The sequence below is a fragment of the Trematosphaeria pertusa genome (assembly GCF_010094035.1).
Source record: "Trematosphaeria pertusa strain CBS 122368 unplaced genomic scaffold BU26scaffold_18, whole genome shotgun sequence".
Classification (NCBI taxonomy): Eukaryota; Fungi; Ascomycota; class Dothideomycetes; order Pleosporales; family Trematosphaeriaceae; genus Trematosphaeria; species Trematosphaeria pertusa.
In genome coordinates, this window is record NW_022987229.1 from 187,963 (window position 1) to 215,826 (window position 27,864).

Genomic DNA, 27,864 nt, shown 5'->3' on the forward strand with positions numbered 1-27,864 from the left:
GGGGGGTTTGCGGATTGGGGTTATTTGACGAGGGATGGTCAAGGAAGAGGGATGGAATGGATGGAAAGGACAGAAAATGGGAAAGAAGGCATGGACTCGTATGAAAATTACGCCCAACCTCGTAACGAATAGGTATCGACTGACCTGATGGAAGAAGAGGTGGAAAGTAGAATGCCGAAGCCGAAGAAGCTAGAAAATACTCCAATAAAGAGTGCCAGCGCTATAACGCTCACAATGCCGTAGTAGCCCCAAACTAAAGGGGGAGAGTCGTAAGCCAGTCCACAATACACGCTAAAATGCCAGACCGTCTCCTAAAGCCATAATCACCCAGTCGTTATTCCTCGATCCCTCTTGCACTCATCTCTTCTATCCCTCCAATCTCTCCATCAAGTTCCTCCTCACTTTTGTATTAACCACCCCGCCCACACCAAACGCAGGGATAATCCTTCCCATCCTAGCAACGGAAGATTTGGCCCAGTCGCGCGCGACCCTCGCCGTCCTGCTGTCCTGTCCCAGCCACCTCACGCCCTGCCTGTTATACAAATCCAAGCCGAGCAAATGCAGCGGCGTGCTCACCAACTGCACAGCCGCCGGCGTCAAGAACTGCGCCGCGCTCGCCGCGCTCACATACTTCTTTAATTCCTCGCCCATCTTCTGTTCTAGTCTCGGCGCAAGCAGTGGCGGGAGGTTAAAGCTCGCGAAGATGGTCAAGCAGTCGCGGACTGTGAAGAGCGCGAATGTGGGAAGCGGAACGGGGCGCGAGGAGGCGCTGGAGCCGAAGAGCTGCGTGAAGCGGTTGTCTTTGTAGAGGCAGAGGGCTAGATTCGCGGTGCTCGTTGCTACGAACTTTGACGTTCCCGCCGTAGTCTCTGTTACCCGTCGGTTACGGATGGTGGAGGATGCAGTGTCGATTGAGTTTGCAGTAAAGTAGGTTCCAAAGTAGAGGGTCTATATGCGCATTCATCCGTCAATATACAATGCTGGCAAGGTAGTTTGATGGTGGGAAGTTGGGACGTACGAATATCAACGCAAACGGCCTGCTCATGAGAAACCGATGCGGCCGTAGCAGCAGTTCCTTCGTACTGTTCTTCAAGCTCTCACCCAAAGTGTTCCTCCCACTCGCGTTCTCAATAATGCCCTTATCAATCATAGTGATTATGGGTGCAACAAGTACTCCCGCTGCCCCAGCCGCCAGCGCATCGACGCCTACCCTCAAGCCTAGCTTGCCCGTTTTCCACGTTCGGACCCCGCCCTCTTCGCCAACAATCGGCGCCGTCTTGGTAGCCACACTCGGCTTAGGTATCGAAGGGATCACAGACGATAGTTTCGGCGTCGACAACGACGGCGTACTCCAAGCGCGCTCTCTCTCCTCTGCAGCACTCTGAATCTCTATATCCTTCTCCTGCGCCTCTCCACTCACCCTCTTCCTCTCTTCAACTTTTCCTTCTTCCCCCATTGCAGCTTCCGCCTGTGATTGATAAACTCTCTCTTTCTGTGCGGCATGTAATCTTTCTTCCGGTTCCAAATCGCCTTGACACGCGTTATGAGCCCGTCGGGACGTGTAAGAGCCACGTAGAAGTGAATAAGGCGTGGTTAAAGAAGGTGGAGCCAGAAAAGCGGTTGCTGACGGCTGGCGCGCACCCCAAAGCTTTAGGCAGAGGCCAGCTTCGGCCTTTGCTAAACGCCGGTGTCGGAGGAAAGCGGACCGAGGCAGCCGGTCAGTGATTGGTCAATCGCATCCAAGGCGTTATCAACACCATGAATCTGATGGTGGCTTCATGAGTAGTATCAGTTGTGAATACCTAATTGAATGAGTGGAAAAAGTATCCGAGATGTTCCTCCGCGCGTAGGAGTAGGTCGTGGATTGGCTTAGGCGTAGGCTCTGCCACTCACAGGTAATGTACAGAATACTGGCACTATAGAAACAAATATGCATTGAGCAGGTAAAAGCTGTTTACTCCCTACGGTCCAAATATACCACCTCGCGAGACATGAAGAAAGCACACAAACACGCTAGTATTCGTCAAGCCGCACGCAATGCGCATGGCGGAGAGGGATATACCGTCATTGCTCTGCTAATGCTGCAACGGATCACGCCCACCCCAGAAATCGCCGCCGACATATACCTCCATCTGCAGCATTAGATGATTTCTCCGGCTTCCACCATGTACCATGTATCCAGCTTGCAAATCTCATCCTCCTCCGTCAAATAAGCAACCACATCGCAACCACCGTCCTCTTCCGAATAAGCAACCACATTGCAGCCCAATCCACGAAAACACCAGTAACACAGACCGACTCCGGGGGAATAAGGGGTGAGAAAGTGCCGTTCGCCATGATGCTCCCGAAACGCCCGTCCGTGAGCCGTCCTCCTATTTTGCAAACGCCGATGAAGTCGTGATGTCGATCAAGTGAAAAAAGTGCTGACGGGGACCAGTCGACCCTCGTATCGGGAACCGCCTAGACCGCAACCAATCCCCTAGAACTGCCGAAAGAGTCCACCAAACCAAGCCCTCCGAAAGAGGCCTTCGAAGTCCCCCAAATCATGGCCCCATCCGTCATCAATCATAAACCCGACGATGCAAAGCCACATTCCCCAAAAGAAGCAAATGGCAGTTTGGTAGATTGGCAGCCTGCATGAGAAAAGAAAACGCTTACCTTGCAGTAGTAGTGACTGACAGGGTCAGTTTCGGGTTCCTCTCCACCGCAATCGCTAGATCCTCATCGCTTTCGATGGGGTAGTATTGGTTCTCGATCTCGTCCTTGTACTCGACATAGAGGTCCTTATCCTTCAACTCCGGCTTATCTATCGCCATGCGCTCTTTCAATTTGTTGTAGAGGTCCACGTACTTGAGCGACAAAGGCATGCGGATGACGACGCAATTATCATCGAACCAGACCTTAATCTTAAGCGCGGAGCCGGTGCCAGTGTTGGTGGAGACGGACGTGGTCGAGAGACCCGAGTGCTGGTGCTGCATTGGCGGCGGGTTCAGTCCACCATGCTGCTGGCTGCCAATGGAATGGCCTCGCTGGTGACCGGGAAAGTTCGACCCGGTTGAATACGGCGTCTGCGGTGTGGTGGCCTGCAGCTGGTCGGCAGACGACTGCCTCGAGGCTCCGTGGGATGGATCCGACGACTGACCGGACGTTTGCGAGAGGCGGTAATCTTCTGCGGCGACGACATCGGGATCGATTTCGTAGTCGCCCTGTCGGGGCGCAAAGAAGCCCTTGACAAGAGCGCCATTCGTTATGTGTGGCCCAAGTTTGAGCAGATTCTTGATGTATTCATCCAGGTTAGCTCGGCGACCGTTAGAGATATTGTCGGTGACGTAAGTGACGGGGCCGGGCATGAACGGCAGGGTGCGCTCGCTCGAGCCGCTAGTGCCAGCCTCGACGGGATATGTGGCGATTAGCTGGATCTGTAGATCATAAAAGTCCTGATATAGGCGCTGCAACTCCCAGTGCCGACCATCCTCCATCTGGCATTCGATGATGAACCAGAAAATGTCATCTGCGAAGCAGTAGCGTGGCACGCATGCCTTGACCGGCGCAAGCAGGTTTGAGTCAGATGCACGGTATTGTTTCTGGACGAGCGAGGTGCTTCGTGAGTGAGATGAGACCTGCAATGCCCTGGTCAGAACATGTGCGGAAATTTCATTAGGCAAAACTCACCGGTTTGCCTTGGGCATATCCACTGTTGGTTGCCCCGCTCGCCTGACTCCGGCTGCCCAAGCTCATTCGCTCCATGCCCTGTTGGAGGGTTTGCTGCGAGTTCGTCTCGAGCTTGCCTAACGGGATGCTTCCGTTCTTGTAGTCAGCTGCCATCTTCTTCCATTCTTCAACCTTGGGCACGCCTGCTCGTCGGACTGCCTCTTGCGGGTCGGTTACGGCCTGTCCGGTCGTCATGTCCCTGATCTCAATGAAGGACACTGGAATCAGGCCGGGGCCGCCGAGTCGTGTGATGGGCTTTGCGACGAACCACTCGGGATTGGACTGGGCGATGACTATGATGGCCTCTCCTTCCTTGGCCTCAAGCTCGTCGGGGCGCTCCGCCTTGAAGTCGTACATGACGATGCCGTAGACCATTGCGCCCTTGCCCAGGCCCATTGTCCTCGACATGCGGCCGGAGCTCATGATGTTCTCCAAGCTGCCGGGGCTAGTGACGCGCTCCTGGTATCCAGAGTCGTGGGGGGCAGTCGACTGGTTGGGGGTCATAGACTTGGTAGAACTTGCGCTGTCCCGCACCGTCTTTCCTACGGGCTCGAAGTATGTGACGGGCACGAGTCCGCGCGTGCCATGTAGGGGATTGCAGGCCTCGTACCAGTCGGTGTCGTTTTCGCGGCCGACGACGTGCAGGAAGTCGCCCTGCGAGAAGCTGAGGTAGCCCGAGTTCGGGTCCGGATCCGGCGCCGAGTAGTCGTAGAGGGCTTTTATGACCTGCGGGAGCTGGGGTTAGCGGCGCTGCTCACGGCCGTCGTGCCTGCGCAGGCGGCGGGGCACGCATGGAGATGTCAAAGCAGGGGCGACGCACCTTCTTCGGCGGCACAATGGCGATGGCGTCCTTGGGAGGGATGGAGATGTGGTGTGGCCGGCTGTCCTTCTCCCCCTTCATCGACCTGCGGAACTGCAACCGGGTTAGCGTTTGCTCGCGGGCCTGACTCGCGGGGAATGCGAGCGTGGCAAACGCGCGGTGACAGCGCCTACCTTCATTGTGGGCAGCGGGGGTTGCTATGCGACGGCGGGCGTGTTGTTCGGCGCACTCGAGGTGGTGAAAAGACGGTTTGATTGCGGTGAATGATGTGCGGGTGGACCAGGATGAAAACCGGCCGGCTGGCGTGCTGTGCTTGGGCCGCGTGGGGAGCGGCGCGAAATGAGCTGTGGCTCGTTCGTCGAGGGGGCGTGCGGCGGTGCGGGCGCGCGATCGATGGCAGCGGGTGGATGGCGTGCAGCGGCCGGGCGCGTCGTCGTCGTCGTCGTTGTCGCGAGAGCTGTGGTCGCAGCGGGTGTGGTGGTGGGAGGGCGCGAGGGATGAGGGCGAGTGCAAAGTGCTCTATGCTGGCACCTGGCGGGGATCCTGGCCACTGCACTCCGCCGACGGCGTGGCTGCGACAACAATCGGACAAGGCACAAGGGCCCCGGGGCGCAGCACCAGCGGAGGGCTTTGTCGCGGAATCTCGTCTGCGCGCTGTCGTCACGCAGACAACAATGAACGGCTCAGAGGAATGGAAAACTCGGCGGACAGCGCGAACGGTGGAGCTGATGCACAAAAGGCCAGGCCTCCACTCCAGCGCCGCCCACACTAGCACGCTGGGCACGAATGCAGGTCCGCCGTCCGTCAGGCGCTGTAGTCTGCAGCCTTCATCCGTCTGGATTATGCCTTCTGGGCCAATAGAGGCCGCTGAAAATGGACAATTGTACAAACTATCGCTGTCTGCCCACCGCCCAGCATAGCGTTTTGCATGCAATCATGTCCACAACGCATTGGCACCGCTACTTCGACATTTACCCAGCGCACCCACCGTGGTCCGCATGCTCAGCTCCTCCAAGTCCGCGTCTTCCCATGTCTTCTACGACATTCCGCTGGCGTTGCCTGTCCGGCGCATCTCGCACCTCGCTCGCTCCGCACGCCCAGAAATAGAAATAGGAACGCACACGGAATATCGCTCTCGCGCTCACCACGCACAGCGCGTCTACTATATTTCGCAGAAACATTTGCGAGCCAATTGCAAGTATATTTCTGGCTTTGCTACTTGCGCCTCAAGCTCCAAAGTGGAATGGCACCGCCGTTGCGATAGTCTAGCCCGGCGAATCGCAAGCAGCAATGCCACCCTGCCCACTTCATTGGCCCTCCTCGGCGCCTCCAACGACAACCACAAAGAAAATGCCCGCGTGAACAAACAAACACCATTCCAAGGTTACCGCCCATAACGCCCAGTCAAATTCCCACGATGCGACCCTGCCGTCGAGTAGGGCCCGGAAGGAAACCGTCTGCTACCGGAATGCGCCATCGCCCAGTTACGCCAGCATGCGCCTACGGATCGATACTTGCCATGACGGGAGAGTGCGAACTGTCATGCTGGTGTCCGTCCGCTTCCACGTGCGTTATCGGACATTTCGCTTCCGCCCACGTTTGAGACAAAGGAACCCTAGAGTCCGAGCGTTGAATCTGTCATCATCCATGTCGTTCGTCTTGGGCACCCAGCCCTACGGTAACCCCCCTTTCGTTTTCGAACACCCTCTTGTCCAGCCCTGCCTAGATTTGGAGAGATGACGTATATAAACCGAGTAGTGGTTCCACTTCGAATGCCGAGTACGACCGAGAGTAGTGTTCCGAGACGTCTAACGTCTGAGAAAAGCGAACTAGAAGCTTCGCGCATCATTGCATAAAGCGGGAGCCCCGCCATCCGATCGCTTGACATCGGGGAAACGAAGCAGTGATACCGGGTAATGGCTGTTTGAGATGCCTGGGCGGGCAGAATGCTGTTGGTGACGTAGGAAAATGGCGCAGGGTATCGCAAGGAAAATTAGAGGAACGGGCGCTGTCCAAGGGAGAAAGAGATACTGGGGGAGAACATGTCGTATCGGAATCGTCGGGGCTCGGCTCATATCTGGCCTTTGATGTCTACTTTGCTGAAGGCGGCGGCGCGGAGGCTCTCAAACACGGCGGCGCCCTCTCTTACTTTTACACGAAATTGCCGTGCGCCCTGCTCGTCCACCTTCTCATCGATAATGTGCTGCGCACCATGGGAATCGAGGAATTCACGGCAGGCATCGTCGTTCTCGAAGCCGAGCTCGTCCGTAAGGAAGCGCTGCGCAACATTGGTATATCTATGACCGGTTAACGAATGTTTGTTAATGTGGGAATGCGTGGGTACGTACGCTCTAGAGATGTTAGCGAGAGCATGCAGTCGCTCGCGCTCGATGAACATGTCCATCAAGTAGCCGCCCATGTTCTGAGCGTCTAGGTACAGCCTGAAGAACTTGTGGTAGTTGCCGAGAGCCAGCGCGGAACGGACGTTAAGGGCATGCTTTATCCACGGGTGGGTTTTGTCTGCTGGGGTTAATTCTGCCAACAGATCGTTCATGTCGGTCTTGTTGCACGTATACACGAAATAGAGAATGCGATACGCGGTGAACTCGGCCGGATTACCTCCCAACTTTTGCGAATACAGCGCCTTCAGCTGTGTCTGGCACTGGTTATACTCACCCAAGTCCCCCTTCTCCAGCGCGACGCGGGCGTGAATCTCGTAGACCTTCACAGTGAAGGCATTCTTGATGTGCTGGACAGTAAGATCTTGACGGAGGGACTTGAACTGATTGCAGATGTAGTTGTAGTTCTTCTCAGCCTTCCACTTCTTCGTGAGCATAGCAAGAGACTTCTCAAGCACGTGCAGAGGGCGCACGGTCTCTGCCTTGGGCGGGGCTGTCAGGCGGAAGTAGCTCTTTTCGAGGCTCTGATTCGTTCCAATGACGGGGGCGGTAGACATGTCTGAGTCAGAGTCGTGTCGCGGCGAGCTCCAGGGCGGTGTTGACTTGTTGCCGGATTTTGGGAGTTGGAAGCGCTGTTTGCGCTTCTCCAGGTCGGCCTGGTCTAACTTACTTGCGGTGTCGCCAAAGAGAGCGTTCTTCTTGTGTCGCTTGTCGTTGTGTGCATTAGAGTAGGTGATGCGGTCTTCTAGGTTAGTCCTTCGCCAGGGCGGGATCGATGCCTCTGCAGGGCGCGCCTGCAGCTCGTCCTTGTCCTGCGATTTGCGCTTCTTGGATTGAGGGGTGTCAAAGGGAGGGTTAGCGAGCTCGTTGGGAGAAGTCATGAGTGCGCTGTGTTGGTAGACTTGAGGGTGCAGAGACTTTGCGGCAGCTCGCTCGGCGCGGAGGATCTCCTGCGGCAGGGGATGATTCGGCCAGTCGACAGCGTCGAGAGCGTCTCGCTCCGCGAAGGAGCTGATGATGGCCCTAAGCTTTTCCGTCATCTCCGCTTGCGAGATACCGGCGATGGCATTTTCTGCATCGAACGCTCGGGAGACGTAGGCGCGGACGGCGGGCGACCACTCGACCTTTTGCGGCGTCGCCGGGGCGGGCGTCGCTGGCTGCGGTGAAGTGTTAGAAGACTGCGATGCACGCCTGGCACCGGTGCGAAGACGTACCGGAGGAGGCGCGGGCCTGGGCAGAGTTGTGCGGGCGGGGACTGAGGTGTACGCGGGCGGTTGCATGGGATACTGAGACCACGCCACGGTGGAGGTGGGGAACGACATAAGAGACAAGGGTGCAGTGACTGTGAGGTGAGCAGGCTACGACAGGAGAGGTGAATGGGAGATGAGAGCGCCGTGTCTTGGGCGGACAGCGGGTGCAGGTTGGGACGAGGAGATGGAAGGTTGCAGGATGTGCGGTGAGGCGGGCTGGGCCTGAAGTCTGAAGTGTGGGTGAGCCGTGGAGTCGAGCAGGCGCTAGGCCCAATTGGCGCGTGCGCAGGCCGCGCTAATGACGACGGTGCTTGGTGAATTGCGCCCGTGATGCGTGCGGTCGAGATAAGCCTGGAAGTCAGTTCTCCTTCCCCCATGCGTCGTCTGGATGTTTCTGCACCAGCTGGACCTCACGACCGCGCTGCGCCCGTCGCTCCTGCCGGAAGAGACACTGCTGTTTGTGCAGGATGCCGTGGGCTTGTATGAGGGGTGCGCTTCGATTGCCCTCCTGCGTGCCTTGCGCTGCTAACCGCGCCCGTGCAGCAAATTCAAGATCCCCCAGTACCAGAACGGGCAGGCCTATCTGACCTCCCACCGCGCCTGCTACGTCGACCACAACGAGCCGCGAAAGAACTCGGTAGCTATTTTCCTCAAGGACGTCGAGAAGCCTGAGTTCTACGTATGCATGGCTCCAGGTGCCCGCCGAATATGGCTGACGAGCTTAGGCTGGCTTCCTCAAGTCGTCTGCAAAGATCACCCTCTATCCCAAGCCCTCGAAGCGGCTCTCCCGCGGCCCGCCCGCAGCGTCTGGCAACACCTCGATAACCCCCGAACGCCGTGGCAGCCCAGCGCCACCATCTGCACCTCCTCTCAGCGCGACGTGGGTGTGTCCAATATGCTCCTTCTCCAACCCAGTCCCCTCGAACTTTGATCCTGCCACCGCGAACGCCCGCACCCCGTTACCACCGTGTTTGGCGTGCGGGATAAAGCCGCCCTTGGTGCATGTCGTCAAGGCAGCGATAGCCGCCATCGCGAACCGGCCGACCCCGCAGGTGCCACCAAAGGATGATAAGAACGGGCTATTTGCATCTACAAGTGCGGTGGGTGGGGCCTTCGGGTCGTCACTGTCATGCCCGAGGTGCACATTCCAAAATCACCCGTCGTTATCGACCTGCGAGATGTGTGGAGCTTCGCTTGTGCCTGCTGCAGATAGACGGCTAGGCTTCGCGCAGGATATCGGAAGAGCCGACTCGCCCGGACCATCTCTCAATTCACCTTTGCAAGACGAGACGATCGAGTGCATCAAGTTCTCCTTCCGTGGCGGTGGCGAGAAGATATTCTACGAACGCCTCAGGAACGCGCTCGTACAGCGAAAGTGGCTTCTGCAGAGCGCGCCGCCAATCCCCAAACCACGTCCTCCTTCTAGCACGTTCGACGATAGTTACTCCACCATGTCGGATACCCCTTCCGACCCCGAGCGCAACAAGGTGGTAGGCATAGCCGGTCTGGAGCGCAGGGGGCTTGAACAGAGAAAGAACAACGAGGCTATGATTGGAAGTGCATTCGAAGATCTCGAAGCTCTCATGACGTCCGCGAAGGAGATTATTGCTCTTGCCGAGCAGTTTGCGTCTCAGGCTAATCTGGGCTCAAATGGCAGCTCTGAAGCAAGCGCGCTAGCTTCCCAATCGGCCTCCGCGCTCGGTCTTGTCACCACCAAGGACATGCTCGGATCGGGATCAGAGTCATTATATGTATCTGAGCTATCTAGGAATCTAGCCGAATGGCTGACCGATGACACCCGTGGCATCCTGAGGAGAGAAGGAGGTATCATGACGCTGGTCGACCTCTGGGCAGTGTTCAACCGAGCAAGAGGCGGGGTAGAACTCGTCAGCCCGGCCGACTTCGAGAAGGCGGCACGCATGTGGGACAAGCTCAAGCTACCTGTCCGGCTACGGCAGTTCAAGAGTGGACTGCTAGTGGTCCAAGGTCGTGACCGAACGGACGAGAAGACGATTGGAAGTCTGCTAGCGTGGCTCAGGGATATGCATAATGAATCTCCCGCGACAGAGGTCGCGTGGGACTGGCGGACATACGGGAGAGGAGTCACTGCGCAAGAGACGGCAGAGCGGTTTGGCTGGAGCGTGGGTGTTGCTACAGAGGAGCTGGAGATGGCTGAAGAGGCTGGCGCACTCTGTCGCGAGCAAGGACTCGATGGGCTCAGATTCTGGGAGAATTGGCTGGTCATCCAGGACCATGATCACCTAGTAGAGTAGTTATTAGTAAGTGCTTCATCAATAACATGACACTCGCAGTAATCTCGCGCTATTCTCAATCAGCCTAAGGCCCTGTGGAAACGTTCCGATACGACCGCTCTCTGACCTCTTTGGGAGAACGAAGAGGCGCCATGTTAAGCACCGCAAACAAGCATGAAAGCAGTTCCTTGTCAACTAAACCACAACCTTCAGATAAGGTCCTTTAAATTATGTAAGAATCCCTGGAGGGCCGGAAAAACGTGATCTGGCGACGCGCAGGCGTGCCGCGCATTAGCGCGTTTGGCTAGGGGCAGTGCCAACCCATCGCCGCCCACCCCTTCCATCTGCCACAGAAGAATTACTTGTGGGTGTGCTGCCAACCTTGATTTGCCTGCATTTGCTTGGACGAATTGTAGCTCTTGCGCACCGCATGCTCCGACCCGCACAAGCCCGACGAACGACCAGCTCTTGCTGTTGAGCCCTTACGAACTGCAGTGCCGAACAGCGGTGGCCACTGTTCGTGCACCTCCCCTGACGAACGACGACCGCAGCGAAAGACCGGACGACGACGACGACTTCAAGCCGCCCCCGCCGGAAGGCATGCAGGCATCGGCGCACTACCCATCTAGTTTTCAGTCCGCTCTTCAGCGCGATCGCACGTTCTTCCTCCGTACGGACGAGCCCCTGTTCGCACGGCCATGCGAGTGTGCGGATTGCGGTGACTCTTTCTTTTCAGAGGAGGAGCAGAGGTACGATAGATTCATTTATAAGGGACGCATCTCAAATGGCGAGGCGAAAGCGATCATTGCGGAGCATCTTTCCCAAATCACTCGGGACCGCGCCTTCCTTCTGGAGCAGTGCAGCTCACGCGGAGACCAAATCGTAACCAGATGGAAAAAGCGCACCCAACAAAAGCGGGCAGCACTCCTGCTTCAGGCGGACCCCGATCTTTGTAAAGAACAGTTCTTCATCCCCCGGCTTTCGTACTCGGGCGCGCATTGGAGAGAGACCCGCAAGCTTCGCAAAACGTATCTTCTTCCCTACCTCAGTGTGGAAGCCCTGGCGAAGAGCATTAGCAGCAGCGAAATCACGTACGAGAAGAAGAAGGGTCTCCCGGAGGTGACAGATGCATATTTTAGCGAAGACCCTCTCTACTGGTGCCTCGTACAGCTTCAAGGGCCACCGGACGCGCAGACACGCTTTGATTACCCAATGTTATTTGACTTTCTCGATGACCATCTCGCAAAGTCGTCAAAGGAAGAGCGCTCTAGGTTGGACGCAATGCTGTACGAGAAGTTATCAGATTTCTCTGTCATTTTGGAAATGCTCGTAACGATTCGGCTTTCTTGACCGAGGAACAGCAACAGGACACTGACCGAAGCCACGTCACACGATGACCGACGGGCGTGGAGAAACATCAAATCTCGGGTCCCGAATCCCGGCCATGTAGGCACTGCCAAAGCTCTGCAAGTCTTCTACAAGACAACATTGCCTGGTGGCGGGAAAGACAAAGCTTGGCTTGATGGCTTTGATGCTGTCCATACGAAGCTGCGAGCTCTCTGGCAGAAGGTGCATCATGAAATTAAACTGCAACACGAAAAATCGCCACTTCCCGCGGAGGATGTGTGGGCTAATCTCGAGCCGGTGGAGAAGTGGAAGAGCCCGGAGCACCTTCGCCTGCTTGAACGGAAAAGGGAAGACGTCCTATCCAAGCTCGACAAGACAAATCAACCCAAGGACTTTGACATATTTCTTCCACTTCCCACCACTTTCGACGAACCTGCTAAGGTGGCCCCGAGAGAAGTCAAAGAGAAGATCAAGACAAGAGGCGAAGCGGCAACTCAAACCACTGAAGAACAAGGAAATGGTTCTGAAGAGTCTCCTGCCACCCCTTCCCCCAAGACGGTAACGGTCAGTCGGAAAAACCTCATCACATTCCGTGCAATGTTCCCCTCTACTGCGGAAGAGCGCTTGAAAACAATGGATTGGGAGACGTTTGTCAGCGCAATGACAGACATAGGCTTTGCAGCACGAAACGGTGGCGGCTCCATGGTCATTTTCGAGAACGCCGATGGCAAGATCGTCTTCCACAAGCCGCATCCGGTTGCTAAAATCGACCCAGTTATGTTTCAGGCAATGGGACGTAGGATGAACAGGTGGTTTGGCTGGACAAGGGATACTTTCACATTGGATGAGAAATGATACGGCTTCTTCGATCGACGCAAGACTCCATTTTTGCTGACTTCCCCTTCACCAATCACTCCAGCTGCTGATTGCGCTTCCATAGACTTAGTCGCCGCTGACTAGAATACGAAGTGGCTTCTCAGCCCTGCGCTCTTCCTATTTCATCCCCTCGCCCGCTGATCCTTCCAGCCTCATCCTCGAACATGCCAACGTCTCGGTCCAGCCTAGTCCTGGCACGACGATTGGTAGAGCCGAAGACATGGCTTTTGATGATTGACCAAGGTAGATACGGAGGAAAACAGAAGCAGACAATCGAGATAATTAATGGCAGGGTGAGCCTCGACCGATCACAGCAACTTAAAATAGCCGCGTCCCGCCTCTAGACACCCCAGTCTGCGTTCGAATACAGCAGAGTTAGGGACGCTGCGGCATACAGGTGAACATCCTCCCCACGCGTCGGAGCTCCAATCGGAGAATTATGAACGCCACACAGCACAGTTGTGCTATGCTCATAATCGCGACCCTCCAATTCGAAGTTCCACCAGTGTCAAAGATCTCAATAGATTATATACACATTGAGTGTCGTGCAAAAGATGTTAAGGCAACGAAAATGAGTGTAGAGCGACCCTAATATAAATAAGCTGCGACGCTGGTCTTTGCCCCAGCTCTTGCAGCTCATGACAGTGATGCGAAGACAGTCGGAGTTAGAAGACTGAGAGTTCCCTTCCTTCCAATCACAGCCTCTGCTTCCAACCGATTCTGCCCAAGAGCCAACTTCAATCATGGGACTTCCGGTCCCAGACTATCAAATGAAGGCGAACCCAGCTCCATTGAGCCATAGGTACGCTACGTCACATAATGCCACAGCGAGCGGACCACTAACTCGAAATAGTACCGAGACAAACAAGGCATGCTGCCGACGTGACGGTCCAGCCAAAGCCTCTCTGCCACTCCAACGATATCTTCAAGAGCCGGACAACGCTTCTTGCCTCCTGCATCTGGAGGACGCAGTCGAGCGTTCTTCAGCACGAGCACGGCGTATCCAGCAGGTGCTCGCGCAAATCGACCGGATGGGAAAGGCGGATGATGTTGCACGTATACTTGATGTCGACCGGCCTAGCAGCGCTTGATATGGCGAGCTCGTCTTGCTTCCGCTCGGGCTGGGCACCGAGGTGTGAATGTTTCGCGAACAATGTGATAAGCAGTCCGGGACCCTCATCCTCCCTCGGTCCCGAAGCTTATATCCCATTGATCGTCGAAGAAGTTCTGACCTTCTTCTGCAGGCCAATCCCCGAAATCCCATGCATCCGCATTTGGCAACCCCGGCATCGCGGGTGGTGGTGGCGTTGTTCTGCCGTCGTCGACCCGCGCTCCGCCAGGCGAGCCCGCAGGCTGACAATGGAAATTCGCCGGGCTTGCGCGCTCTTGCTGGACTGTTAGACCAAGGTCATGCGACGGGGATGATTCGCTGTAGCTGTAGATGATAGAGTCGGCGTTCCGAGCTTTCTTTTGTACGGCGTTGCGAGCTTCCTGCCGGCATTTCTTGATGACGCGGGGAATGTAGGTTTTCGGGAAGCGGCGTATGACGTGGCCAAAGTCTGTTAGAAGTTGTTTCTCGAGGATTTGAGCAAAGTACCGCTCCTCGGCTGCGCTAGGTGCCATTTCTCCATCTAAGAAAGTATGAGTCCACCGCGTCCTGATGTTTGGGTGAAGTCACTTCTTGTGCTCTACTTACATGGTAAAGGGACATGCTCTTCTTCGGGAAAGAGCTGCTTGTACAAAATCGCCCACTTTTCCTCCACGTTCTTCGCCTGGCAAAAGGGCGTCTGGTTGAGGTTCAAGCGGCGCAGTTTCTGCTTGCAAATGCGGTCGTCGTCGGAGGGCTGCTTGGCCTTGGTGCAGATCGGGTCTGATTGGATGTGTTTTGCATACGCTTCGAATGATTCCATATCTTGCCAGCAACGGTCGCATTGCAGTGGTTTAGTGTGTACGCGATCGAGATGCTGTCTTAGCATGGTTAGTACTACTACTACAGTAGGTTCGACTCGAGCTGTGACGGCAGCATGAGACGTACTTGAGCCGCCCCATCGTCTTGTACGACTTAATCTGGCATGCGTCTCGACGATGCGCGCCCGGAGTGCGCATGTAGAACGGACATCGTAATCCCGGTTTTTCAGCTTCGTGGTGCGCGTTCCCTTCCTCTGTAGCGGCCTCGCCGTTCCCATCGTCGCTGTCCTCGTCCTGTCTCTTCCTCTTTCTCGCTTTTGGGGCTGGAGCCGCGTCGTGCACGTCAAGCGCAGTGCACTCCATTCGGCCAGGTCCTTGTGGTATTGGTAGGTCACTGTTCGGTTCCACAATCAAATAAAAACAACGCGCACATGAATATCAGTAAAAGAATGACGAAAGCTTCAATGAGGCTGGAAACTCGGGTTGACACATTTGTGTAAAGTGGCTTCGCCGTGTGGCTGCAGCTCGACAAGAACCCACCAATAGCGGAGCCACAGCTGCCCGGGCTGACTTGACTTCACCAAATTCTAGGCGGGCGCGGTGTTTAATCAGAATTCTGCATTTTCAGTGGATGTCGGGTTGATCAACCTTCTTTGCGCGGCATGAGGTCAGGACCTTAATTTGATATGAAGTTACGCTCCTGCACGAAGGCCTAGGGAATTGTCCAGAAGATGTATTAAAGTGCCATAGCTAGGAGGACCAGGACCATTTGGTACATTAAATACACCGATTTCTACTCTTTCCTCAGCATAAGCACAGTAGGAACCATCGACCCATCATCGTCGTCAAATGAATCCTCGGCGTTACCCGGTGCCCAGACCGATCTCGTCTTCAAGCGCAAGGGCTCTCTCTTGAAGCCAAACCAGACAGGATGTTCGACATTCAATAGGTGGCAGGCTCCGCGGTACTGGAACTCTCGATCAGAAGCCCACCCAGGGTAGCGTCCCCGCTCCAATTTTCCTCCGCTGGTCTGTCTCGCACCCAAACACTCTCGGGATTGACCGTCATCTCGGGACCTAAAATACCGGCGGGAGGTGCGAGATCGATTGCAGCTTCGACTATGGGAGAGCAAGAGTAATCCGTAAGAACGAACGTGTTCCTATCAATGAGTTTCATGCCGTCGACGGTCGTGAGGTCCACAACCTCGATAGGAGGATCCAGATGTGCCAGAACCTCGTCGCAGGTGAGCGTGTACTCCGGATCCTGGGCATAGATCTTGATTTTGTTGGGATTCTGATGATTACTAGCTTGCGCTTTTCCTAAGGCTGTAGCAATGGTGCAGGCCGCCAGGTGCTGCATAAGGGCTCTTTGACGAAGCTTGGGCTTAGCTTTTGGAGACTGTTGCGAGACGATGTTGCCAGCTCCGAAGCAGACGATTTTTGTGACTTCAGGGCTTCTCTTGCCGCTCTGTTGGAACCAGTTCTCTAAATGCCCTTGCACCTCGCTGTCGTTCCAAGCTTTTATGCTTTCTTCAATGGACGGTGTGATTGCTTTGAGGGAGCACCTGAGGATATCTCCGGTGTAGAATCGAACATCGAAATAGAAGAGGCAGCGGCATTGGAGGCGAAGCATAGTTTCGTAATCCTCCGGTGCGATGCGTTTTGGAAGGGACGAGCTGCATCCAACTGGAAGCCTCGGGCCGATGATATCTCCAGTACGCCTTGATAACGAATGCAGATAATGTCGCGATAGTGGAGCTCTATGGTGGCGAAAGATTGTTTCCGCTGGAAGCTAAGGGTCCACGTTCCAGTCATCTTATCTCTCCAATGCGAGACGTGGATAGGATGTCTGTCCAAATCGTGCATTGTGGTCTTCCCGTCTTTCATGAGCTCTTTGTATTGGCTGTGGATCATGTCCAGGCGCTCAGGAGTGCACACCGGCTTGTCCTTGCCCCCAATGGGGCCATAGAGTGCGCTGTGGAAAGAGTATAGAAAATGATATTCCTCCGAGCTCATTTTCTCGTGCACAGCATGCGCTGTCAGCCGTGGTACGATGTCCGGGCATCTGATATGAGGGTCGGCTGATGTGGATATATGGGTGTTTCTTTCAGTATGTAGTTCTGCGGTGCAAGTGAATGAGAATGAAGAGAGAAAGGTTGAAGCTCCGGAAGAGGTTCTTAAATACTTGACGCCAGTCATACTTACGCTCGAGTCCTCAGCATCCTCTCTTGACTCCGCCAGAGTCTGAGTAATTGACCTCTGACTGCGCGTTATGCAATGCAGATAAAGCATTCAGAAGAAGATGGCCATCTTTCGGTGAAACGCGCTTTTCCCCTTCAGGACGAGCTAAACCCCGCTATCTCCGATCACTGCGCCAACCCTCAGGCGTCAAACAGCAGCAGCACACCTCACCAGCAGCTTCACCAAACATCCATAACCAGCATGAAGTCCTCTCTGTTCCTCCCACTGTGCGCCGCTGCGCTGGCTGCAGCTATCCATCACCCGAAAGATCCACAGGTCGTGATTAAGGAGCCGCAGCTGACCATCGAGGAAGCGGACGAGTACCTCATCGAGCTGGCGCCGGGAGAGACGAAATGGATTACCGAGGACGAGAAGTGGGCACTTCGAAGGGTATGTTCCCTTCAATGCGATTCTCTCGAGCTTCACACCTTCCGCTCTGATTTCGCCCGACGTGAGCTCGCTGCTAACACCCTACAGGAAGGCATCAACTTCTTCGACATTACCCACACCCCAGACCTCGGCGTCTTGAACAGCAAGTTCGGCGCTCGAAGCGTGAAATTCCCCTCGAAGACCGCACAGAATGAGAGCATCGTGCCGCTGCTCAAGAAGCTCGAGAAGAAGAACATGCGGAAGCACCTCGAAAAGTTTACCTCCTTCCATACTCGGTATTATAAGTCGCAATACGGAGCGCAGTCCTCTGCGTGGCTGCTCGAGCAGGTCAACAAAACGTTGGCGGATGCTGGCGCGATCGAACATGGCGCCTCGGTGAAGGCTTTCTCGCATCCGTGGGGCCAGTCATCAATCATCGCCACGATTCCCGGGAAGAGCGAGAAGACGGTCGTGATTGGCGCACACCAAGACAGCATCAACCTGTTCCTCCCCTCGCTCCTCGCTGCGCCTGGCGCCGACGATGACGGAAGCGGAACCGTGACGATCCTGGAAGCTCTTCGCGTGCTTCTCCAATCCGACAAGATCCTCAAGGGCAAGGCCGCAAACACTGTCGAGTTCCACTGGTACAGCGCCGAAGAAGGTGGCCTGCTCGGCTCGCAAGCAATCTTCCAGTCATACGAGAAGGCGGGCAGAGATGTCAAAGCCATGCTGCAGCAGGACATGACTGGCTACGTTCAGAAGACCATCGACGCAGGCGAGCCTGAGAGCGTTGGAGTCATCACCGACTACGTCGACCCCGGCCTGACCGAGTTCATCAAAGAGGTCATCACGGACTACTGCGAGATCCCGTACATTCTGACAAAGTGCGGCTACGCCTGCTCGGATCATGCTAGCGCTTCCAAGGCCGGGTACCCTTCCGCCTTCGTCATTGAGTCAGACTTTAAGTATTCTGACAACAAGATTCATACGACGGAGGACAAGATTGAGTATCTGAGCTTCGACCACATGCTGCAGCATGCGAGGTTGACGCTGGGGTTGGCGTACGAGCTTGCGTTTGCAGAGTTTAAGTAACTCTTTTATGGCATCGGGATGGTTCTTGGATATGGATGTAGGGCTAGGATACCTGACTGGTCTTGGGTACAGTGTATAGGGTAACGGATACACATGGATGAGAAGCATTTTTGTACTGTACAGCGTTGCAACGGGGAATACGATCGCAGGAGTCATCCCTCTTCAGTTTTCGCAAACGGGAGCCTGTCGTCAGCTGCAGCTCAGCTTGTCCCGCTGCAATGCCGCGGAGACTACCAAACGCGGTCACCGAGGTGTGACTCCAGCAGTATGACCCGCAGACCCCACGATGGCTCCTGATTGGCCCACGAGCTAGCCGAGCATGGTATCGCGGAGCTTTATCTTGCTTCCTCCACCCCAACACTCTCTCCCTTCCCGCAGGCATTGCTCTTCATCTAGTCTTCCTCCCGGCGCTCTACCCGGGGCTTCTTCTTCCTGCAGCGCAGGTCCTCTCTCGCATCTAGCTCCACCGGTTCGGCTCCCCCGCGATCGCCACCCCTGCGACCATGGCTATCCACAGCGAGCAAGCCCCTCCAGGCACGCAGCCCATCGACATCGAGGCATGGACCGAGCAAGCGACGGCTGCTATGAGCACTGTGATTATCTCTGCGCCTGGGGACAATGTTCATGGCACCACCGTCAGCCTGCACATCCCACTCGATGACGTCGCGCCCTCCGCTGCTCCAGCTGCGCGTCCCGTCCCCGCCGCCGCCGCGGCCAAAGAGGGCGGTTACTACAAGAGAAAGGAGCCGCTTCGACGCGACAGCCTGAAGCGGCGCGAAGCCCTGCTCAAGGGCAAGGAGGGCAGCAAGCGCAGACTACGATGGGAGAACGGTACGCTCTCCACCACTGCCCGCCTCCCCAGCGCTGCGCAAGCACCGCACACTCAGCACCCCATCCCTACAAATCCCCCGTTGATTTAATATCCCCAGATCGCCTCCTCAACAACCCCTACGTCGAACCGCCCCAGCCCCGCGACTGGGAAATCCGCCCCACCCACCCCGTCCACCACGTCCCGTACTACCTCGCGCCGCTCTGGGACGCGGGTCTCTCGCGCCAGCACACAGAGCGCAAAGCCGCCGTCGCCGCCGCGAAAGCCGGGCCCAAGACCACGGCCAAGAAGCCCACAACGCCTGGCGTCGTGCCCAAAGAGCTGCGCGAGAAGCTCAAGCGGAGCCGCGGCGCGAAGGGCCTGCTCATGGATTTGGAGGGCGAGGTGCGGCGCTTCGTCGCGGAGTGGGAGGAGAAGGAGCGCCGGGCGGAGATGGACGGGCTACCTGCGGATCCGGACTCGAGCGATGACGAGATTGTCTTCGTGGGCCGGAATGGCAAGATGAGCGATTTGAGGAGTCCGACGGGCAGTAGTGGGGAGACGAAGAAGGAGCTCATGCTGTTTGAGACGCCGGAGGATGACCACGGAGGCTGCTTTGGGAGGTGGCTTGTGCATCATATTGGGGTGTACTATGGGCTCAAGACGTGGTCGGTTACGGTGGGCGATCCGGCGAGGAGGGAAGCATATATCGGGCTCAAGGATGTGAAGATGAGGACGGGACGGAAGAGTGTTTGTGCTCCTCTGCCGCGGCCTCTTTACGGTCTGGTCTGAGCTCGTTTCTCTGATTGTCAGGCGGCTCAAGATGAGACGGAGCTACTTTTCCAGTTATCCGATTTATCCTTCGGGAATCTTGTCTTTGGTTTGTTTGAGTATGTGTGCGCTTATGTGTACACCGCACAGCTACGGCGTGGTCGGCATTTTCTTTAGACAGTCGTTGCGCGTGGTTTGCATGAGCATTGCGTTGCATCTGCATAGCTAGACAAGCATATACAAAGAGACGGACCCTCATACGTATATAATGTACCTCGCACGCCAAACCAATGTTTTCCTAGGACGCCTTTCCAATAAACGCGGCGCGATGTCTCCCAAAACGCCTTGAAACCAACGCCTGGTCAATCTTGTTTTTGTCTCTGCCCCTCCTCTACTGCGCCAACATCCCCCTTAACTCACTCCCCTCCCTCAACATATCACTCGCCCTCCCACTCCTCACCACCTTTCCCTTGCCCAGCACAACGCAATACTCTGCATTCCTCACCGCCTCTAACCGATGCGCAATCGTAATCACGGTGCTCTCCCTCATCTCCTCTCTCAGCACACTTTGAATCCTCTGCGCGGTCTCGAAATCGATACTCGCGGTCGCTTCGTCCATGATGAGCACCGGCGAGCGACGAAGCATAGCGCGCGCGAGACCGACGAGCTGCCGCTGACCTTGCGAGAGGCCTTTGCCGCCGCCTTCGATGGTGGTGGACAGCGTCCAGTTGTGGTTGCCGGCGATTTTGGAGAGCACGGCTTCGCAGGCGGCGTCGCTGTATTCGGAGAGCGGGTCGAGATTCTTCCGCATGCTGCCGGGGAAGAGGACGGGTTCTTGGGCGAGGAAGGTTACGCGGTTGCGGAGGGCTTGCTTGTTCACCGTCGAAATATCAACGCCGTCGATCAGTATCCGTCCGCTCTCAGGCGTGATGGTAGCCAGGAGGGAGAGCACTAGCGTCGATTTTCCGGACCCCGTGCGTCCGATGACTGCGGTGTGGCTACCCGCGGGTATGCGCAGGGAGATGTTTTGAAGGGCGGGCTCGAGGTTCGGTGCGTAACGCAGGGTTACGTCTTCGAAGACGATGTCGCCGGAGTATGTGGGCCAGTAAGCAGGCGGATCAACGACACCTGGTGCTTCAGTTTCCAGATCCAATAGCTCAACTACGCGCTCCACGCTCGTAAAGTCCATTTCCAACTGTCCGTAAATCCTGCACATGTTGTCCGTGTGCATAACAAACCTACTCGCGGTAACGAGCACGAAGGCTGTAAGGCCAGGCGTGATACCCATGTATATCGCGATGAGCGTCATGACAAGGGTAGCGCTAGCAGAGAGGGAAGAGAAGCGGAAGGAGAGCCAGGCTTGCAGCGACCAGTAGAAATGGTCGTTCTTCTGGAAGTTGTCGACGACTTCGATAACGCGGGCTTGGAAGCGGGGCTGTGCGGAGAAGGCGCGGACAGTGGTGAGGCCTTCGACGAGGGCGCCGAAGTTGGACATTAAAGGGGAGAGGGATACCATCTAAACCAGTGTCGTCAGTGTGCGGATCATGAGCGAGGTAATATTTCGGAGACCTACCTCTAAGCGTCTCAAAGTCTGCGAAGTCGGCAGGAAGCGGTAGAAATTGTAGACAAAACCAGCGCAGAGGACAAGGCCAAAAGCCAGAAATGCAGGAGCTGAGGCTAGGATGACGACAATGCTGGATACCCATCCAATGATTGTCCAAGCAAAGATGGTGAACATCATGCTGAGATGCCCGTCTATCGTATTCATATCCGAAGTAAGTCTATTCATCAATCGCCCAACAGGCGTGACGTCGTAGAAGCGAAACGTAGCATGCGCGACCCGAGTCACTGCTTCCTTGAAGATGTTCTTTGCGGCATGGTAGCCGACGCCGAACATGATGAGGTTCGTCCACCAGAAGAGAACAGCTGTGCCTGTCACGAAGAGGAAGAACGTGACAAGCCAAGGTATAACGTCCTGCGCGGGCGGAGGCAAGAAGTGGAACATTCCTCTCGGGTCGTCGAAGTCATAGCCCTCACCCCAGGCTTTGATAAACCACGTCTCGGCGATGTCGACCACCCGGAAACCGGCCATAACAACAATGGAGATGGCCCACCAGTATAGGGTCCCAGCTTTGATGTAGCGCCAGTAGACGCGCAGTTTCACGGCGCCCGTCGCACGGTGCTCGTCTTCGATGAATTTGTCTGGAATGGCTGCTGCTTGCTCCTCTTCTCGCTTTTTGGCTTCTTCTTCTGAAATTGATTCCTGCGTCTGGGCACGCTTGAGTGCATTTTCTTCGTCGGGATGTGGTTCGTGAATTGTAGCCCTGCCCTTGTTGAGCTCGACCCACTGCTTCGCGAGGCCATGGCAGAGCTCCGTGCGATGGGTGACTAGTACTGTCGTTCTTCCTGCGAGGAGCGGGCCCGCGAGCAGCTTCTGTACGATGTACTCAGCGGTTTGATGGTCAAGCGCTGATAAAGGATCGTCTAGGAAGAGCACTTTAGACTTGCTGTAGACGGCTCTAGCGAGTGCTACTCGAGCCTTCTGACCGCCAGATAGCCCGATACCGTTCTCGCCAATATTGGAAAGATCGCCATGTTTGAACTCAGCCATGTCGGGAACTAGGGCACAAGCATCTAGGACTTGCTTGTAGCGGGCTTCCTCGTACGGGTAGGAGAACAGGATGTTATCGCGAATACTCATGCTCTGCAGCCAAGGTGTCTGGGCACAATATCCGATAACTTCGTCAGGGCGAATAAATTCCCCGTCCGTCCTGTCCAATTCTCCCAGAAGAGCTTGCAATAGGGCAGTTTTGCCGGAAGCAACTTCTCCGTAGATGATCGTGAGACCAGGTGGAAAGGATAGGGTGATGTCCTCCAATACGTTCTTATCCACACCAGGCCATGCAAAAGATGCATCCTGCAGGCTAAGCTCCGCGGTCCCTTCTGGAACCACGTCCGTTTCCTCCTTATCCGGCTCCTTCATGAAGTCCTCAATGCGGCCCATAGCAACATAAGCATTTAGGAGCGTCGTAATCAGCTGTGGTAGCGCTCGCAGGTATGACTCCAGGAGGTGGAAGAGATCAATAGCCGGGAAGATAAGATCAACGTGCAGTGGCTTGCCAGCCAGCTTGGTAAACGCGTAAAAGGCTACTGCGGGGAAAAGACCCGAGCCAAATCGTAGAATGAATGCTAAACTGGTGTTGAAGATGATCTGTACGACACGGAGATGTAGCTCTTTCTGGCGGGATTCGAGGATGCCTTCCAACCACGCTTCTTGCCAACCATACCAGCGGAGGTGTCGAATCGATTCAATGAATTGGTTCGTCCGCTGCAGCTTCTCGTCGGTCGCCACTCTGCGCTTCTTTTCGAAGTAGACCTCATAACGTGCAATGAGCACATTGATGGATTGCGTGGCCACGAGTGCGAGCACACCGAGCAGGCAGGACCAGCCGAGCATCCTCCAGATTAGAAGGATAGCAAAGATAGCACCAGTCGGTTTGGTGATAATGTCGGAGAATTCCCAAAATCTCTGTGACACTTCGTAGACGTCGTTTCGCATCAAATTCAGAATCTTGCCCATGGATGCGGCGTCCTGCTTCCTGGCTTCTTTTTTTGCATTTATCATGAAGAGCGAGGGGGCCAATGCATACAGCTTCTTCAAAAGTACTCGAAAGCCTTTAGGTCGGCCTTTGGTTGGCGGCGCCGAGCCGTTGACGTCGCCGTTCGTATGTTCGTTCGTGTCATTTTCCGCTTGGCCGTTAGCTTGCTCTTCTTCTTTCGGCTCCTGTTTGGCACCGAGGATCTTCCTGTTCAACGTCTTTTCGTAGAGCATGGTGATCATTTCGCCCCTTGATCGTTCGTAAGCCCTTCGCTGGTACCACAGATTGAATACGCTGCACTGAGTGGAGAGCATTCGAAGGACTAGGGAAAGCAATGCGTAGGTGATAGTAGCGTTACGAGATTCTGGATCCTTCATCGACGCTAGGAGCTGCTGCAGTAATACAGGCGTTAAAAGCGCTAGAAACGTAAAAGGTCAACAATCGGGATAGGACCGTAGAGGGACTAATCATACTTGAAATTAACTGAACCAGCGCGAGTGCCGTGGTGCGTATCAGATCCATTCCATTGGCTTGGAGAAGTCTTCTTGTCACGGAACCCTGCAATGTCCGAAATGCGCCGTGAAGTCTGGCGTGCTTGAACTCGTATCCTAGATCCCAGACGTCCTCATCGTCCATCTTCCTTGTGATTCCCTTTCGTATCAGCGGAGCCATCCAGGAAACGGTCATGTATTGCCACGGAGTCAAGTTGTCTTCAGGAGTTCGTAGCTTGACCGTCGGCGCAGTATAAACCGGACTGATTTCGTCATTCGGCAGACTTGAATCGCGGAGAGGCATGTTTAAGATGACAAATATGCCGAATAGAGCTGCCGCTGGTGCTAAGACCAGTGGTATGTCTTTCGCAGCTAACGAGGCTTGGGTGTGAGAAAGCACAACTAGCTGTGCTAGAAGAAGTCCGGTGAACAGTATCAGCAAAGAGAGCGGCGCTGATCTGGGACGGTCAACGACAATGATACCAATAGCGATCGCCTACTACTGTTAGCGGATGCTCGAAGATAGGATAGGCATCCATACCCAGGCAATGGTGGGGTAGATAGCAGTAAGTTGGACATATGGGACGAATATAGTGACTATCTGCAACGTGAGGCCAATCATTGATACGAGGAGTAACCCATAGGGCGCGGATAGTGGTCGTTGAGAGAAGGTGGGGGCAAGTTCGTCCGGGCTCTCTTTTTCTTCCTCGACGAATGGCTTCGTCCATCTCGGTCGATAGGCATCTAAAATTTGAAAAGAGTAGGCTAGCAATATCAGAGCGCCCAGAATTGCCGGCAGTGCTGTAATAAATGGGAGAAAGCATGGGGAAAAGCGAGCAGCTCGGGGGTCCTTTTATCTGTTAGCGATCGATTTTTGTTTATCTAGTTCCAAGCATAAATACCCATATCTTATGACATTGAGCCAAGGGCGGAGTGTCTTGGGCCATACTCCATGGCTTTGGGGATATCGAAATCTGAGAGGACGCCATAGCGAAGTGGCGCCCTGCTAAGCTATCTCGAAAGGACCTCCTTCCACCGCAGTTCCAATTGATCCAGGTTTGACCCGACCTCCGGTATCATGTAGTCTTTTATTTGAATGATCCGAAGTTGTTAGGCACCAGCGGTTGGCGAGAGGCGGGAGGGAGGAGAAGTCGGTGAGTTCGCCGGCGAAATTAATCGAGAGGCGCTTACTCGTTTCGCCCTAGCGCGAACCGGCCTTTCTTCCTCAACATTGGTGCGGAAGATCCTCCATCGACCCTCATCGTCAATTCACTGCCACAGCATCAGATGGTGCTCTGCAATCTCCCCATGACTCCTTGCTACCCTGGCCTCGTTCTTCCGAGCGGTCAGCTCCCCGTTCTGGCGTTCTTCGGCAGGCGATGCGGAAGGATCCACACCCCTGGAAGTAGTTTCATCCGCGTTCTATGAGACTTATTGGGGGCCACGCTCTTTACCATCATCCTTTCAGCTTGTCGCTCGCCGTTCAGAGTCACCTCTGCTGCCTGATTCCTCGTGTCGCGCACAATCGACGACCACGACAAGAGATCACCAGCCGAGAGCCTAGTCATTATTCGTATACTCCTCCAGCCTTCGGGATCCTTTTGCCTGCGCTGCACGAATGCCCAATACTGTAGCGCACAGAGCGTTGTGGTTCCACCTTGAACTGCAGGGGCTCCTCATGTTGCCGCGCGCGAAACAGCAGCAAAACCTTAGAGGTCATCACGCGATCCGCTGAGGAGCCATACGACATGAGACTTTCGCTCGCTCCTAGAGCTCATCACACACGTACCCTAAAGGCTAGGTCACTTTTGTCTCTCTCGTTTCATGCTATGCGCGCTCTTCCAAGAATATCCGGCCCCCCATGTTCGTCCACACAATCTATCCCCGACAAGCGATAAGTCAACCCCCTGCGGATTGTGGCTGTTGCGCTCGAGTTGCTCAATCAGGTCTCCGAATGGCGTTGACGAGGCTGCAACATTCAGAATGCGGATGTAGCGCCGACATCCTAGGGTGCGGCACAGCATTCATCATTCGCACCGCCTCACGCCGCAGTCAAGTTTCGATTCATGCTGATGTACCTTAGGAAGCATATATATCCCGCGAAGAAAGCATTCGCCGTTAACTACAGCCCTCTTTCTCTATCTTGTTTAATACATCAAAGTCTTATTCTCCTCGTCGTAACAATCTGAGATCTTAGGAATGGGCTCTTCGACTTCTCCTCCACCCCGCTCGGGCCATACTCTACTCTCACGAGGATTCTCATCGCCGACGCCATCCTCACGACCTTTGGAAGGCAGCGCAACGATATCCCATTCAAGCACCCCAAATGTAATCGGAGCTTTTCCTGCCGACCACGCTCTATCTGCATCCATCGGTCCGACACCACAAAGCAATGAAGGAAATGCATTGAATCCGCAGGCGGTAATGGATCTACCCTTGAGTTTTATCTCGCCTTTGCCTGGGAACCACCGACCAACGGTCAACAGACGATCCGTATCCGACACTCGACATAATCGTACTAGAAGACCTGTTCAAAGCTATGGAAGCCCCATTCGAAGACCACACCGACGACGGCAGCAACCTCCGAACCTCTTTGGGGGAAGACAAGCGTCACTCGATTCGACCGATTACCCTCCGGTTGCTTCGTCACGGAGTGGGTCAAACCCCGGCGACAATGGCGCAACCTCGCCGCTGGCGATTATGAAGACCGCTCAACAAGTACACGAGGAACTGCGACGAAGGGTCTGCAAAGACATGACTCCAAATGATAGGAAGGGAGTTGTTTATGTTATCCGAGACCCGGAACGCCCGCATCTCCTGAAAATCGGAGCGACCATGAACTCGGCGCTGCGTCTGCAGCAAATTGAGCGCCAGTGCGGAGTCAGGGTCGAACGAGTGTACGTTTCCGAAGAGGTGCAGAACTATGCGCGAGCAGAGCATCTGGTACACGGTGATCTGTGGCATTTGTGTCGGCCGTATTGGTGTTCCAGATGCGCCACAGAGCACAGAGAGTGGCACGAAGTCGACGCAGCCCTAGCTGTCGCGACGGTTAAGAGATGGGTGGGGTTCATGGAACAACGACCTTACAACACCGCCGGGAAATTGAAGGCTATATGGCGACATCTAATCTCGAAACGGAAGCTAATCCAGGCAACGGATAGCTTGGATCATGACAATAGGTGGGAGCATTGGGCTCGCGTTGTTCTGGCGCCTTCTCTCATCGACCATTGCCAACATTACGTGGGAGTTACCGAAAGCCATCCAATCTGGCCCTTCCTGTGGAAGTTTTCCTGGCAAGTATCTAACGTGTTCGCGTGGGTGGTCGTGTTTTCGGTCCTTGGGGATGCCATTTCTTTTCTCGTTCTACTCTCTTTTTTTGCGTGTGCTTGGGTTAGCATCTCCGCTCAAGTGTGTCCGGCCGCGCCACCCAAAGCATCGAGAGAACGATGAGAGGTCAATTTGAGCAGTTAGCTTTTACCTACACATCTTCATAGCCTTGCGTCGCCAATTTAGATGATCCCATTGAACTAGATATACGGACGACAAGCCTGCGCAAAAGCCATCAGTATAACACGCTATCCCACGTTTGGAATCCAAGGCATGGATTGAGTAGGAAATCTAGGGAGCTAGTAAAGACCAGGAATTTTCAGGGCTATCCATGGTCAATAGGAGGAAATCTCGACGCGAAGGGTGCTCTATGCCAAGTTAGCATTCTGCCCTTCCCTGTACCACCGCTGCAGAGTGGGTCGGCATCAGTACAGTCCCAGCTGGTCTTGCTTATAAGTAATTAGCAGTAAGTTTTTTATACCCTGGCCGTGACGTTTGAGGGAATGGCTTGCGCCTTTCTAGCCTTGCTTTCGCAAGTAGACATTGACGTCCATCGAGCGTGAAGCGGGAGTGCTACTCGGTTGCGGGCGTGGGGTAGCCATGC

The 27,864-nt window shown here is 55.1% G+C and overlaps 11 protein-coding genes across 11 annotated transcripts; 5 read left to right on the forward strand and 6 right to left on the reverse strand.

Moving 5' to 3' along the window:
• Positions 1 to 95: 95 nt before the first annotated feature.
• BU26DRAFT_466356 (uncharacterized protein) lies at positions 96 to 1,614 on the reverse strand. Its single transcript, XM_033825224.1, has 2 exons — positions 1,019 to 1,614; positions 96 to 948 (listed from the first exon to the last, which is right to left on the reverse strand). The coding sequence occupies exons 1-2, from the start codon at positions 1,454 to 1,456 to the stop codon at positions 367 to 369; spliced, it is 1,020 nt and encodes a 339-aa protein (XP_033677902.1). The 5' UTR covers positions 1,457 to 1,614; the 3' UTR covers positions 96 to 366.
• A 1,040-nt stretch (positions 1,615 to 2,654) lies between these two features.
• BU26DRAFT_570327 (uncharacterized protein) lies at positions 2,655 to 4,710 on the reverse strand (the record flags this gene model as incomplete). The annotated part of the gene is made up of 4 exons (XM_033833994.1): positions 2,655 to 3,620; positions 3,673 to 4,437; positions 4,532 to 4,624; positions 4,705 to 4,710. 4 exons carry the CDS (start codon positions 4,708 to 4,710, stop codon positions 2,655 to 2,657), a joined length of 1,830 nt encoding a protein of 609 aa, XP_033677903.1.
• A 1,892-nt stretch (positions 4,711 to 6,602) lies between these two features.
• On the reverse strand, positions 6,603 to 8,252 carry BU26DRAFT_570328 (uncharacterized protein; the record flags this gene model as incomplete). The annotated part of the gene is made up of 3 exons (XM_033833995.1): positions 6,603 to 6,828; positions 6,880 to 8,087; positions 8,145 to 8,252. 3 exons carry the CDS (start codon positions 8,250 to 8,252, stop codon positions 6,603 to 6,605), a joined length of 1,542 nt encoding a protein of 513 aa, XP_033677904.1.
• A 277-nt stretch (positions 8,253 to 8,529) lies between these two features.
• BU26DRAFT_466364 (Vps36-domain-containing protein) lies at positions 8,530 to 10,488 on the forward strand. Its single transcript, XM_033825225.1, has 3 exons — positions 8,530 to 8,669; positions 8,724 to 8,859; positions 8,906 to 10,488. The coding sequence occupies exons 1-3, from the start codon at positions 8,569 to 8,571 to the stop codon at positions 10,451 to 10,453; spliced, it is 1,785 nt and encodes a 594-aa protein (XP_033677905.1). The 5' UTR covers positions 8,530 to 8,568; the 3' UTR covers positions 10,454 to 10,488.
• Positions 10,489 to 10,788: 300 nt separating this feature from the next.
• BU26DRAFT_120927 (uncharacterized protein) lies at positions 10,789 to 11,959 on the forward strand. The gene has a single exon (XM_033819523.1). The coding sequence runs from the start codon at positions 11,033 to 11,035 to the stop codon at positions 11,780 to 11,782; it is 750 nt and encodes a 249-aa protein (XP_033677906.1). The 5' UTR covers positions 10,789 to 11,032; the 3' UTR covers positions 11,783 to 11,959.
• Positions 11,960 to 13,831: 1,872 nt separating this feature from the next.
• BU26DRAFT_570331 (uncharacterized protein) lies at positions 13,832 to 14,926 on the reverse strand (the record flags this gene model as incomplete). The annotated part of the gene is made up of 3 exons (XM_033833996.1): positions 13,832 to 14,286; positions 14,352 to 14,623; positions 14,691 to 14,926. The coding sequence occupies 3 exons, from the start codon at positions 14,924 to 14,926 to the stop codon at positions 13,832 to 13,834; spliced, it is 963 nt and encodes a 320-aa protein (XP_033677907.1).
• Positions 14,927 to 15,286: 360 nt separating this feature from the next.
• Positions 15,287 to 16,292, reverse strand: BU26DRAFT_120949 (uncharacterized protein). The gene has a single exon (XM_033819524.1). The coding sequence runs from the start codon at positions 16,193 to 16,195 to the stop codon at positions 15,506 to 15,508; it is 690 nt and encodes a 229-aa protein (XP_033677908.1). The 5' UTR covers positions 16,196 to 16,292; the 3' UTR covers positions 15,287 to 15,505.
• Positions 16,293 to 17,004: 712 nt separating this feature from the next.
• Positions 17,005 to 18,264, forward strand: BU26DRAFT_437569 (leucine aminopeptidase 1; the record flags this gene model as incomplete). Its single annotated transcript, XM_033824244.1, has 2 exons — positions 17,005 to 17,193; positions 17,281 to 18,264. The coding sequence occupies 2 exons, from the start codon at positions 17,005 to 17,007 to the stop codon at positions 18,262 to 18,264; spliced, it is 1,173 nt and encodes a 390-aa protein (XP_033677909.1).
• A 342-nt stretch (positions 18,265 to 18,606) lies between these two features.
• On the forward strand, positions 18,607 to 20,049 carry BU26DRAFT_120952 (uncharacterized protein). Its single transcript, XM_033819525.1, has 2 exons — positions 18,607 to 19,095; positions 19,194 to 20,049. The coding sequence occupies exons 1-2, from the start codon at positions 18,768 to 18,770 to the stop codon at positions 19,862 to 19,864; spliced, it is 999 nt and encodes a 332-aa protein (XP_033677910.1). The 5' UTR covers positions 18,607 to 18,767; the 3' UTR covers positions 19,865 to 20,049.
• BU26DRAFT_609638 (ABC bile acid transporter-like protein) lies at positions 20,030 to 25,063 on the reverse strand. Its single transcript, XM_033835936.1, has 5 exons — positions 24,836 to 25,063; positions 24,475 to 24,783; positions 23,916 to 24,429; positions 21,417 to 23,860; positions 20,030 to 21,359 (listed from the first exon to the last, which is right to left on the reverse strand). The coding sequence occupies exons 1-5, from the start codon at positions 24,920 to 24,922 to the stop codon at positions 20,235 to 20,237; spliced, it is 4,479 nt and encodes a 1,492-aa protein (XP_033677911.1). The 5' UTR covers positions 24,923 to 25,063; the 3' UTR covers positions 20,030 to 20,234.
• Positions 25,064 to 25,723: 660 nt separating this feature from the next.
• Positions 25,724 to 27,605, forward strand: BU26DRAFT_523906 (uncharacterized protein). Its single transcript, XM_033830162.1, has one exon. The coding sequence runs from the start codon at positions 26,133 to 26,135 to the stop codon at positions 27,381 to 27,383; it is 1,251 nt and encodes a 416-aa protein (XP_033677912.1). The 5' UTR covers positions 25,724 to 26,132; the 3' UTR covers positions 27,384 to 27,605.
• The last annotated feature ends 259 nt before the right edge of the window (positions 27,606 to 27,864 follow it).

Excerpts from the sequence above, each read along its gene's own strand:
- BU26DRAFT_466356 (XM_033825224.1), bottom strand. The coding sequence starts at position 1,456 with ATGGGGGAAGAAGGAAAAGTTGAAGAGAGGAAGAGGGTGAGTGGAGAG. Across the intron at positions 949-1,018 it reads GGCCGTTTGCGTTGATATTC|ACCCTCTACTTTGGAACCTA; the intron begins GTACGTCCCAAC and ends ATGCGCATATAG.
- BU26DRAFT_466364 (XM_033825225.1), top strand. The coding sequence starts at position 8,569 with ATGTTTCTGCACCAGCTGGACCTCACGACCGCGCTGCGCCCGTCGCTC. Across the intron at positions 8,670-8,723 it reads GCCGTGGGCTTGTATGAGGG|CAAATTCAAGATCCCCCAGT; the intron begins GTGCGCTTCGAT and ends GCGCCCGTGCAG. Across the intron at positions 8,860-8,905 it reads TCGAGAAGCCTGAGTTCTAC|GCTGGCTTCCTCAAGTCGTC; the intron begins GTATGCATGGCT and ends TGACGAGCTTAG.
- BU26DRAFT_120927 (XM_033819523.1), top strand. The coding sequence starts at position 11,033 with ATGCAGGCATCGGCGCACTACCCATCTAGTTTTCAGTCCGCTCTTCAG.
- BU26DRAFT_120949 (XM_033819524.1), bottom strand. The coding sequence starts at position 16,195 with ATGCTTCGCCTCCAATGCCGCTGCCTCTTCTATTTCGATGTTCGATTC.
- BU26DRAFT_120952 (XM_033819525.1), top strand. The coding sequence starts at position 18,768 with ATGGCTATCCACAGCGAGCAAGCCCCTCCAGGCACGCAGCCCATCGAC. Across the intron at positions 19,096-19,193 it reads CAGACTACGATGGGAGAACG|ATCGCCTCCTCAACAACCCC; the intron begins GTACGCTCTCCA and ends TAATATCCCCAG.
- BU26DRAFT_609638 (XM_033835936.1), bottom strand. The coding sequence starts at position 24,922 with ATGGCGTCCTCTCAGATTTCGATATCCCCAAAGCCATGGAGTATGGCC. Across the intron at positions 23,861-23,915 it reads GCTGGTTCAGTTAATTTCAA|CGCTTTTAACGCCTGTATTA; the intron begins GTATGATTAGTC and ends TTACGTTTCTAG. Across the intron at positions 21,360-21,416 it reads AGACTTTGAGACGCTTAGAG|ATGGTATCCCTCTCCCCTTT; the intron begins GTAGGTCTCCGA and ends ACACTGGTTTAG.
- BU26DRAFT_523906 (XM_033830162.1), top strand. The coding sequence starts at position 26,133 with ATGGGCTCTTCGACTTCTCCTCCACCCCGCTCGGGCCATACTCTACTC.